An 11,527-nucleotide genomic window follows, 5' to 3' on the forward strand; every position below is an offset into this window, starting at 1 on the left:
TCCCAGCCCCCCATTTCCCACCCCCCTCCAGCCCAGGCGGCCCCTTCCAGCCCGGGGCGATCCGGGCAGGCAGCGGGCAGGCAGCGGGCGGGCAGCGGGGAGGCCGGCCCGGGGACCCTGCCCGGCTCCGCCCCGGGACCCGCGTCCAGGCGCCGGGACCGCTCCCCCCGCCGCCCCGGGAGGGAGGAAGGAAGGAAGGAAGGAAGGAGGGAGGGAAGAGGGGAGGGAGGGAAGGAGGGAGGGAGGATGACAGCGCTGTGAAGAAAAGCAGGGGACCCGCTGCCCCCCCACTCCCGCACGGCAGGACCAGGCGAGCTCGCCCCGCGGAGCGGCCGCCGCCGGGTAGGTGCAGCGGGGGCCGGGAGCGATGGGGCTGGAGCCGGAGCGCAGCAACCGGGGGCCGGGAGCGATGGGCAGCGGGAGCCCCGGGAGCGGAGTCCCCGGGAGCGGGAGCCTCGGGCCGCCCCGGGGCGAGGGGGAGGATGGCTGCGGGGGTCGGGCCTTTCTCTCCCGGCGCGGAGGGGAGTTGCGGGAAGTTGGGCGTGCGAGGAGGGGCCGCAACCCCGACACCTCCCCCCCCCCCAGCCCCGGGGCAGCGGGAGCGGGGCCGGGCCGGGGGCGGCGGGGCGCGGGGAGGCCGGGGGCTCGGCGGCCGCATCCCCCCGCGGGGGCGGCCCCGGACTCCGCCGGCTCCTTTGTGCTCCCTCCGGCCTCGGCCGCCCCTTTGTCTCCTCCGTGCGGGGCCGCCCCGCCGCCCGCTCCCGCAGCCGGGCAGCGCCGGCGGTGCCTCCCCGCCGCCCGGGCAGCCGGATCCCGGCGCCCTGCCTTCGGAGAGAAAGTCCTCTCGGCACACAGCAGCCCGAGCAGTTCGCTCCGTTGCTTTCTTTCGGGGGGAAAAAAAGAGGAAAAAAATAATAAATGGAATAAGGGCGAGCTCTCCAGCTGCAACGCCGAGCTTCCATCTGGAGCGAAGCATGTCTGGGTCGAGAAAAGGAGACTTTCTCACAACCATCCCAGAGTTGCATCATCCGGCCTGTCAGCCCCTACCAGGGAGCACTGGAAAGTTGTCCTCACCCTTTCCCCTCCTGCCCCGGGGCTGCTGGGGCACCCTGGCCCTCGGCCGGCTCCCGGCCACCAGCAGCCAGTGGCTTTTCTGCTGGAGCTGGGGCATGGCCATCCCACCGGCACCCTACGGGCCCCAGGCGCCCAGACGGGACCTGGCTGGTGTGGGGTTTCTTGGGGGGGAAAGGGCCGCCCAGGCCGAGTCCCTGCTCAGCGCCTGCGGCGATTTCGGCAGCTGCTCCCAGCCACGTTTCAGGGAGCTGCCTGCACCTCGCCACATTGCAAATGCAGGACCCAAGCAGGACCCCAGCAGGACCCAAACCTGGCTTCAGTCCCTGGGGGAAAGTGTTTCCTTTTCCACAGTCAATGATTTATGACACCACGCCAGGACAGGGATTTAACTCCACAATTTTCCCACATCTTCCAAGTTGCTTCAGTGTCAGACTCGTTTTCACACCCCTGGTCTCCCTGTGCTGCCAGGACCTGGGCACGGTCTGCATTTTCCCAAGGGCAGCAGGGATTCACCGGTGAACATCTCTCGCCACCGGTTCCTCCCAGAGGTCCCCAGAGGGCCACAGGCACCTGTCTTTGGGTGAAAGGGGAGTGGAGCAGGGCACAGAGCGAGTGGTGACCCTCATTTTTGGGGTGGGTGTGGCGGAGGAGCTTCCAGGCTAGCGTGGAGCAGTGGGCAGAAGGAGCACAGGGCAGTGGGAGGGACTGTGGGCTCTGCGCCCCAGAGAAAGGGCTCATTGAAGCAGGGGCCGGCATTTGCGGTTCCCAGTGCGGCCGGGGGGCGACGGCATGCACAGCGGCCAACATTGTGCCGCCGGTGCCGAGCAAACGGAGCCGGGCGGTCCTCTCACCCGTCTTGGTGGTCTGCTCTCCAGACCCCCTGGCGCGTTTGGTCGCACACCTTTGCTGCAGGTGGTGTTGCAAACCCCACCCCACCAGCACTCGTTGTTTCCAGCAAGTTGGTGTGAAGGTTATAGGCTTGTTAGCCAGCTGAGCTGGTCCCCGCTGGCTCCTGGCCTGGATCGAACCAGGGCAACGTGCCTGCAGATGCGCGATTTTACCCTCGTGCCCATCACTGGTGTCTCTGAAAGTCCCATCACATTCACCAGGGTCTCAGGCAGCAGCGGCAGCTGTCCTCTCTCCTGGGTCAGGAGAAAACACCTCCTTGGACAGCACCCAAGGTGAGGGAGAGCAAAGACCGGTCTGTCCTGGCCACAAAGCCTGGGCTGGTCCTGTCACTGGCATTACTGTGCCCAACACCAGCCTCTGGGCAGCGCTTTTTGGGACATGAGGAGCAAGGACAGCTCATCTGGGTTATTCCAGAGCTCAGCATGCCTCCTCAGGAGGATAATAAATAGTGGACAGAAGACGACCTCACGCACCTGGAGTTTGAGAGCACATGCAATGAAAAACAAGTCATTTAAGCAGTGCTTGTTTGTACTGACGCCTGCTGCTGCTGCGCCTGACCATAACCTCCCATCTCTACCCTCACCTGCGTGCTTCAGCTCCTGGGGGTGGCTTTCCCCTGGGTGCCCAGTTAAGAGGAGAGCGGAGGACCAAGCTGAGGTGGGTTGAAGGACCGAGGGGCAGAGCCAGGAAGGGAATGAGGGGAGGAGAAACAAGTTTGGCTCTTGCCTTAACTTGAGGGATCGAACACACGGAGGAGCAGACCCCTGGCCACGTTCCCGGGAGGTTGCCCGAGCGGGGGGCAGTGCCTCTGCCCTTCCCGTCCCCGCCGGGGGGGCACGGCCCCTGTTCACACCCAGGTTTCTCTGTGCAGCAGCGGGATGGGTTGGGGCTGCCGCAGGCACCGGCGCCCTGTCCCTGCCCGAGCCAGAAGGACTTTGCATTCCCAACTTTCTCCTCCGATGGTCAGTTTCTGGGCTTCAATTTGACGAGTCTTGGGGCTATTCTAGGCAACTTTATAAACAACGTAGGAGGTGACTTTTTTTTTTTTTTTTTTCCCTTTTTTAGCTTGAATACACATGTTTTTAAGCAAAACATACCCGCCCGGGCAGCCTCCTTAGCTGCGCCAGGGGGCAAACCGAAGCAGTGCCGCACTTGTGCCATGCCTTGGAGAAAAGCCAGGGGCAGGATGAAAATTGCTGGGAGATGAAAGCAAAGCGGGAAGCGTTGGAGGCACGTTTCCTTAGGCCAGCCTCAGGAGGAAGCTGGGAGCGGAAATAGTTGATAGAGTAAATACAGAGGGAGCTCAGCGTGGGTTTTTTTTTTCCCCCAGGTTGCAGACAAAGAGCAGCAGGGAGAGCAGATAAGCCCGTGCGCCTTATCTCTTTGTTGTTCCCTGCCTCTGTGTTTTGCTGGCTTGCGCTGCCACTGTTGATCTGATGAAGCAAAGGATCGCGGAGGGAATTACTCTGGGGGCTCAGCCGCAGGTCCCCATGGGCTTCCCTCTCCCAGGAGCCGGGCAGGGATGTGTGGGGGCTGGATGGACAGAGGGATCTTGGGCAGGGAGGCAGTTTGCAAGTAGGTGCTTTACCATCGTTCCTCGTCCGGGAGCTCAGTTTTTGCCTGTTGAGTCACCGGAGGAAAATGTGACTTCATCCAGTCACACCTCCAGCTGGTTTCCCCCGCCAGCCCGCAGGCGTCTTTCCTTTCCTAGATCCCACCCGGTAGGTGTGCAGGGCAGCTGGAGAAGGGAGATGAGAGCCCCAAGACCCTCCCTTTCCCGGCTCTCTGCCTGGGGAGGCTGAAAACTCCCACTCCTCTCTCCCAGGGCAGGCGAAACGCCCTGCAGAAGGGTGGCGAGGGCATCCCTTCCCTCCTCCCTCTCACCGCGGGGCCTCACTGTCCTTGCCTTGGGGCTATGCTGCTCTTCTCACCCCACCTATAGCACCCATAGGAGCATCCACCGGACCAGTGAGCGCTGCAGCAGACTTGAATAATTTGGCATCTCCAAGTCCTTCCCTCCGTCCATCCATCTTGCTGTGGCAGGGTTAAGTTAACTTGCTAGTAGTGGCAGATATCCACCGAGCAGCTTTGCATGGGAACAAAACGCCCGCCACCACTCAAAAGAAAAAGCCCCTTTTCTTGCTTTGGCTCAGCTGGGAAATCTGCAAAGCCTTTTATCATCTCAACAGTGGGAATTGTGGCCATCCCTGCTGAAATGAAAAGCGTTTCCAGCCTGAGGGCTGGGAAAAGGCAGGGAGCAGCATCAGGGGAGTTTCCCCGAGCTGCATTTGCCGCTTTCCAGGGTATCTCAGTGTAGTGCTCGTGGAAATTATTCCTCCTTGCTTTGAGATGTGCAGAGTAGAAGAGAGCATTGGCCAGCCGCTGCCTGCCACAGCTGGAGATGATGTCTGTCTGTCCGTCCGTCTGCTGACACTGGTGGGCGCGCATCCCCTGGGAGCGGGCGCTGGTGGCAGCAGCATCCCGTTGGCTCTCCTCGCAGCAGCGGGGAGCCGTCCCTGTGCCCTCCTGCACCTCCCGGCCTGGCAGAGCCCCGACGGGCGGCCGGAGGGGAGCACGCGGGGCGCACAGAGCCCCTCTGTTCCCGCTCACAAAGGGAGGCTTGTGGCTTGCTCGCTGCCCCGGCTGGGCTGCGCCTTGCAGGCCCCAGCGAGGAAGAGCTTCAGGATGCCGAGCAGCCTCGCCGGGTCACCCTGTGTGTCCCCCAGCCCTGAGGCTCAGCCCTGCAAGGGCCCCCGCGCCTGTCGCCGCCACCCTGCGGGTCCCAGGCAGGCTGTTTGCAGCCGGCTGTTTATTTAACAAATTATGTCTGCCCTGGGCCTGTGAATCAGGGTTTTTGCCAGCGCTGCTGGAAATGGCTCTCTGTGTCATCCCTGTGAATAATTCCTGGTCTGTGCATCGTTTGTGGTCTGGGGATATTAGAGGGGGAAAACCCTAGGCTGGCTTTGCCCAGGGATTTTGTTTGAGCATGTAAGTGGTTGCATGCCATCCCTCCTGTGTGCATGCTCCACGCGGCGAGGGGATGGTCCCCTGCACCAGGGAGGCGAGGACAGGGATGCAGACTGCCGCCACCGCTCCCCGGGATGCCTCAAACCCAAAAGTCCTTTGCAGCAGCAAAGCTGGCGGCTCTGCTGGGTGCTGAGAGACGTGGCCGCACACCAAGGGCTTTGCATATTTTATTTCTTCTTCTCAGTTGCTCAAATACTCCGACAAGTCCTGTTGTCACGGGGGCACCAAGCGGGACTGAGGAGGGGAGACTCAGGGGGCAGCGTGGTGAAAGACACCTGCCCTGGCTGCTGGCCTGTCCCCGAGGAGTGGCGTGCTGACAAACTAAACTAACAGGGCTGTTAAACACACACGCATACGTGTGCGGGGGGATGTCGGTGCCGCTCGCTGTAGGGGAAAGGGGGGAGCCGGGGGAGCTTGGGAGCCACCGGGGCTTTCTGGGGTCCCTGCGTCCTACCGAAGCCCCGGGTTCGTGGGTGTGTGGGGTGGGTGTCTCTTTTTAGCAGCTTTTGCTGGGAAGGAGATGGTGCAAAGCCAAGCCCCCGTAGCCGAGTGGTTTGCTCCCGAGTGGCTTGCTCAAGCTGGGAAACTCCTGGTCCTCCCACAGAGAGGGCTGGGGACCGGGCGGGCTGGGATGCTGCCCTGGCCGCGGGGCACATCCCTCTCCTCCCACCCGCGCTTCCGGGCTGTCCCCCCTTCCCAGCAGGAGGGGCATACAGTGAGCAACACCAAAAAATGCACATTTTGGCCGTGAACGGCGTTGAGGAGGTTTGAGCGTGACGTAATGCCTGGCAGGGCTTCCCCACTCCACGCCCTGCAGAGGGCTGCAGGTACCGTGGCTCAGCCGGGGCATCTCCCCTCCGGCAAACCCCAGGGCCCGCCAAAGGATGAGGCTCTGCTGGGCTCCCCCCTTTCACCCCTGAAAGCAGGGGTGGGACAGGCTGCCGGGGTCACACTGGCAGGAGCCAAACCAAAGCTAAATAGACTTTCCCTGAGTCACCGAAAGTCTGGCCAAGAAAGCGGGACGAGCAAACAGCATCACCCACGCGGCCGGCTGGACGCCAGGCATGTGAACCAGCAGCCAGGTAGCAGGCGCCGGCAAGCCCTACGCGTGTAATTTTGCACACGTGACACGTGCTGGGGACCTACTCTGGGGTCCCAAATGGTGGCTTTGGCCCCCAAAATCTGCACCGTGTCCCACTTGGAATGTGGGTTTGGTGCAACTCAGAGCAGCTTCTGCCATCACCCCAATTTTGTTGGCGCTGGGAGGAGGAGAAGGGCTGCAGGGGCAGTCTTTTCTGCCGGGGAGGATGCCGAGTCTCCCAGTGGGTTTTGCATCCCGCACCGAGCAGTTGCACCATCATTTGGGTCTTTTTCCTTTTTGGAAAAAGCCCCCAGGAACATTTTACACCCCGAGCAGTACTGGCAGCAGCAGCAGCAGCGTTTTCCAGCCCACTGTCGTTCCTGGAAACCCCCTGGGTTTCATTTTCGTGGCTGAGCATCCGCCACTGCTGTGCTGTGGGAAGGCGGAAGCCATGCGGCCCCACACCCAGTGGTGTAGCCTGCAACTACGGTGCAGCCTGCAACCTTCCCCAGAAGTAGCTCTTTCCAGAGGCTGGGAGCCATGATGCCCTGTGGATCAAGATGAGGAGCTGCTCTTGCACCCAGGGGGGCCCTCGCTGCCATCAGCAAGTTTTTGGCTGGCGGGGAGCAGGCAGCTGTCGGGGCGGCGGGGATTGGGTTTCAGGGCTGGCAGGGGCGGCCGGCAGAGGCGCGGGAAGGGGTCCTGTCGGGCAGACGTATGTGGGGAAGGAGGAGGAGCGACCGACGGGGTCTTCGGGCAGCTGCTCCTCACGGGCGGGATGGGAGCGGTAGGGAGGAGCCCTCCCTTTTTACTGGTCTTGTCAAGGCCTTGTTGGTCATCCCTTGTGGGAAGGGTCAGCCTCTGACCCCTGCCTGCTCCCCCCTGCCCGCAGAGAGCTGCCACCGTGCTGACCCTCCTTTTCCCCGCAGGCAGGGCCGCCCCGGGCAGGGCCGGTGGGTCAGAGGATGCCGGGCGGTTAGCCCAGGACACCTCCCCGGCGGGCAGGAGGGACGTGTGTGTGCATGTCCCATGGAGATCCGTCGTGCTTTGCCCCACGATTTCCGGGAGCTGCTGCACTGCCTGAAGATGAGGAGCAAGTATGCCGTCCTGCTGGTCTTCGTCGTCGGCCTCGTCATCATCGAGAAGGAGAACAACTTCATCTCCAGGTAGGGAGCAGGTACCTAAGCCAGCCCATACTTTTAACCTTTTCTCTCCCCCACATCCCAAGCTCCTGTGCAGCAGGAGCCCCCCGAAACACCCTGCTGGGACACGGGGGTGGTCCCGCTCCCCTCCAGGCTAGGCTGGGTCTCCCCACAGGGTGTCAGACAAGCTGAAGCAGTCCCCGCAGGCGCTGGTGGAGGCTAACAGCACGGAGGCCAGCCCAGCACCGGCTGAGAACGGCTCGCTGGCCTCGCTGCGAGAGCTGGATGCCGCCTTCTCCCAGCTGAGGTCCCACCTGCGCAACATCACCCTGCAGCTGGCAGGCGACGGGGACCCCGGGCCACGGCGGCACGTCCTGCTGATGGCCACCACCCGCACCGGCTCCTCCTTTGTGGGGGAGTTCTTCAACCAACAAGGCAGCATCTTCTACCTCTTCGAGCCCCTTTGGCACATTGAGAGGATGGTGACCTTCGAGCCGGGGGGAGCCAACGCGGTGGGCTCGGCTCTGGTCTATCGGGACGTCCTCAAGCAGCTCCTCCTCTGCGACCTCTACATCTTGGAGAGCTTCATCTCGCCGGCGCCCGAGGGCCACCTGACACCCTTCATGTTTCGGCGAGGCTCCAGCCGCTCACTCTGCGAGGAGCCTGTCTGCACACCCAGCGCCAAGAAGGTCTTTGAGAAGTACCACTGCAAGAACCGCCGCTGCGGCCCCCTCAACATCACCCTGGCCGCCGAGGCGTGCCGGCGCAAGCAGCATGTGGCCCTGAAGACAGTGCGCATCCGGCAGCTGGAGTTCCTGCAGCCGCTGGTGGAGGACCCCCGGCTGGACGTGCGCATCATCCAGCTGGTCCGGGACCCCCGGGCCGTCCTGGCCTCCCGCATGGTGGCCTTCTCTGGAAAGTACGAAACCTGGAAAAAGTGGGCATCCGAAGGGGAGGCTCCCCTCCGTGAGGAGGAGGTGCAGCGGCTGCGGGGGAACTGCGAGAGCATCCGTCTGTCGGCCGAGCTGGGGCTGCGGCGGCCGGGCTGGCTGCGGGGTCGCTACATGCTGGTACGCTACGAGGACGTGGCACGGGCACCCTTGCAGAAGGCGGAGGAGATGTACCGCTTCGCCGGGCTCCCCCTCACGCCCCAGGTGGAGGAGTGGATCAGCAAAAACACGCAGGCACCCCGTGATGGCAGCGGTGTCTACTCCACCCGCAAAAACTCCTCCGAGCAGTTCGAGAAGTGGCGATTCAGCATCCCCTTCAAGCTGGCGCAGGTGGTGCAGGACGCCTGTGCCCCGGCCATGCACCTCTTTGGCTACAAGCTGGCCAGCAGCCCTGCCGCGCTGGCTAACCGCTCCTTCAGTCTGCTGGAGGAGGCACAGCCCTCCTGGGTCACGTAACGATGGGGGGCAAGGCAGCAGCGGGGAACGAGGGGCTGCGGTCATGCTCCTGGCTGGCCTGGAGGAGACCTGGGGGTCCCCACTCCCAGAGATGCTCCTTGCTGCTGCCGGCTGGAAAGTGGCAGCCCCGGGAGCCAGAGCATCCCAGCGGAGCCAACTCTGGGGTCCCGCAGAGCCTGAATTACACAATTTCTTCGGGAATGGGGAAATCGCAAGGGTGAGGGGCAGTGGGGAGTTCGGTGCTGGGGCCACCTCCCCGTCTTGGAGGCTGCACCAAGGAAGAGGAGGGTGAGCAGAGGGTGATGGGGCCGAGTGCCTCCGCATTGTCCACGCAGATAGGTCAAGGCAAGGATGAGACCCCCACAGTGCCAGCAAGGACCCAGACCCCAGAGGCCTTACTGGTTTAGTGCCTTCATACACCAGCACAGACTGGGAACTGCCCTGGAGGCATGCCAGGCCAGGAGTCGCCCATGGAGTGCCAGCCGGCACTTGGGCTGCAATGAAATGAGGTGACTTTGTGGTTTGGTGCTCTTCACAGTTGGTTTGGGGGGTTTGGGGTTTATTTTTTCTCTTTTTTTTCTTTTTCTCTGTGTATTTACATACCAGAGTCGCCAGGCGAATTTATTTATTTATTACGTGAAAAAGAGGGGGAGGCAGTCAAGGAGCTAAGCCCAAAAATCAGAGCAGCACAACGTACCGCAAAGAAACAGACAGCCAGAGCTGAGGTGGCAGAGGTCGGATTTTGACTGTGGACCATCACGTGCCCCCGGGAGAGCCCCTGGGGACCAACAGGCTATAACCCCCCCAGACCCTCGGCGGAGCACGGCCGGTGCTGGGGCTGCACTCATCTCGTGTGAGAGTGACTGCGATCCTCGGCACCTGCTGCAAGATGGTTGGACTTATTTAATTCAAGACAAAAATACAACAGCTCAGAGTCCAAAGCATCTCCTGTCTCCTTGGTGTTCGCCTGTGTCCCCCACCCGGGGGGAGCCCCAGAAATATTTGCCGGTGGGTGACTGATAACTGGGGTTCACTAGAGGCATGGGGAGTTTCAGGGTGTTTGCCACACGCAGACGTTCACCCAGCAACAGCCTGGTGCTGAGCTGTCCCCTCCAATTCACATTTAGTGAATTAAAATACCTATTTTTAGCTTGATTTGCATCACATCCCTTTACTTTCCATGTATTTTGGGTTATGGAGGCCACCCGAGGGAGAAGCCTGGCATTTCGGTGGAGCTTAGCAGTTGTCTCCACCTAAGACTTGCTGGGGAGCTGGGGGAGCCCCAAGGGGTCCCCGCTGCCCCCCAGGCATGGCCAGCACCCCCACGTCGCCTCTCCCCAGACAGAGCTGTTGGCTGAAAGCAAAAATAAATAAGTAAAATCAGGCTACGGCAGCGGCTGGCCACAGCTGGGCTGCATTTCTGCCGGCGGAGGGCGGCCGGGAGGAACACGCCAGGGCTCCGGTGACGAGCCGTGACTGGGGCAAGCTCACAAAAGCCGTGTTTTTGACCCAAGAGGGAGAACAGAGGCGGCATTGAGGAGCGCGGGGCCGGCCGGCGGGGAGCAGCCACACCGGAGCCCTGGGCGCCCGCCTGCCTGCCCGTGCCGGCTGGGGAGGTTTTCCGAGTGCGGCCGCCTCTTGCCCGGGAGCATCTGGCCTCGAGGTGCTCGACACCGGCTGGCTGGGGAGAGGGTGCAAAAGTGGGTTTTTCTTTGCATTGAGCAGCATAGGCGATACCCTCATCGCATGGAAGCAATGGAGAGCCGTCAACCCCCTCCCTGTCTCACACACCGCTCCCGGCATCACAAGCAGCCCTGGTTTTGCCGAGTGAATCGGGTTTTGTTTGGAGGCTTCCCGCCGGGAAAGCGTCAGGGTCACCGAGGTCATCTGGGCGCTGGGAAAAACCCTCAGAGCTCGGCCAGCACGAGGGGGAACGCAGCCGGACGCAGGGCAACGGTTACAGGCAAACGCCACTCCTGTGCTTCTGCAAAAGTACCCATTAGGTTGTCTTCTGCAAAGCGAATAAAGTTTAAATTAATTGTTGCTTTGCAAAACAGCACAAGGGGACTTCCAGAGCCGGGAAGGGGACGTCAGAGGGGTGCCCGGCGTCCCTTTCCCATCCCACCGCACACAGAGGAGCCTTGGGGCTTGGGCGAAGCAAGGTCTGGGGGGGGGGAAGGACAGAAAAATAAAGGGAAATACATAGCAAGCAGCAAGGGAAGGGGGAACCATGCTGAGCTGAGGCCGTTCTCACCTGCGCTGCCTGCACGGCCTCACCCCCGGCTGGCTCCAGCCTGTCATTTCTAGCTAAGCGAGAGCATTTCTTCCTGGACACCTTCCAGCTTCCCATCAAAAATGTCACAGGACAGAAAGAAAGCACGCCCCCGACCCATGCAGATTTCCGCAGGGGCTAATTGCTCCCATTAAACCCGCGTAGCCATGACTCCTGCACAGTGCCAGGCGCATTGGGAAGCCACGAGGAACACGCGGCTCCTTTTGAGACCAAAGCAGCTGAATTCTCTCTGTGCTGACCGGGAGGAGGTTTGTCCCCCCAGGAGGGGCACCTCCTGCTCACCCTGCCCTGGCTGCTGCCAGGCCTTGCTCCGGTCCTCCCCTATAGGAGGAAAGGCATGGATTTGGGAGAAAAAGTATGCATTGGGAAAGCTACAGCGAGAGCCAATGCCTGAGAGCAAGAAAGTACCTGTGTTCAGACAGGCCACACAGGGCGCCCGCGGCAGGGGCCACAACAGTTGCAGCCTCACCCTTCCTCCATCCACCTATCCTCTTTTCAAGTTATTCAAGCTTTCAGAAATAAAACAGATCCTGAAGCGATCAGGTTTGCCTTAAAACAAGCAAAGAAATAAAAGAACACTCCCACCCCTTGCTTC

At 61.7% G+C, this 11,527-nt stretch overlaps 1 protein-coding gene across 3 annotated transcripts; it reads left to right on the plus strand.

Annotated features, from left to right (window-relative positions):
- Window positions 1-230: 230 nt before the first annotated feature.
- On the plus strand, window positions 231-10,358 carry CHST3 (carbohydrate sulfotransferase 3). 3 transcript variants are annotated; one of them, XM_087767740.1, is made up of 3 exons: window positions 231-342; window positions 7,021-7,257; window positions 7,409-10,358. In XM_087767740.1, exons 2-3 carry the CDS (start codon window positions 7,121-7,123, stop codon window positions 8,637-8,639), a joined length of 1,368 nt encoding a protein of 455 aa, XP_087623866.1. In that variant the 5' UTR covers window positions 231-342; window positions 7,021-7,120; the 3' UTR covers window positions 8,640-10,358. The 3 variants fall into 3 exon arrangements, with proteins under 3 accessions (XP_087623866.1, XP_009464282.2, XP_087623865.1); XM_087767739.1 differs by lacking the exon at window positions 231-342 and adding an exon at window positions 6,576-6,699 and having other exon boundaries at window positions 7,025-7,257; XM_009466007.2 differs by lacking the exon at window positions 231-342 and having other exon boundaries at window positions 6,571-7,257.
- Window positions 10,359-11,527: the final 1,169 nt, after the last annotated feature.

Source organism: Nipponia nippon, unplaced genomic scaffold (genome assembly GCF_047370975.1).
Source record: "Nipponia nippon isolate SJK-2023a ecotype South Korea unplaced genomic scaffold, ASM4737097v1 scaffold_3, whole genome shotgun sequence".
NCBI classification, from domain to species: Eukaryota; Metazoa; Chordata; class Aves; order Pelecaniformes; family Threskiornithidae; genus Nipponia; species Nipponia nippon.

Bases quoted from the DNA above. Each gene is read 5' to 3' on its own strand.
- CHST3 (XM_009466007.2), top strand. From the start codon at position 6,809: ATGTGGGGAAGGAGGAGGAGCGACCGACGGGGTCTTCGGGCAGCTGCT. The intron at 7,258-7,408 runs GTAGGGAGCAGG...GTCTCCCCACAG, and splicing joins GAGAACAACTTCATCTCCAG to GGTGTCAGACAAGCTGAAGC.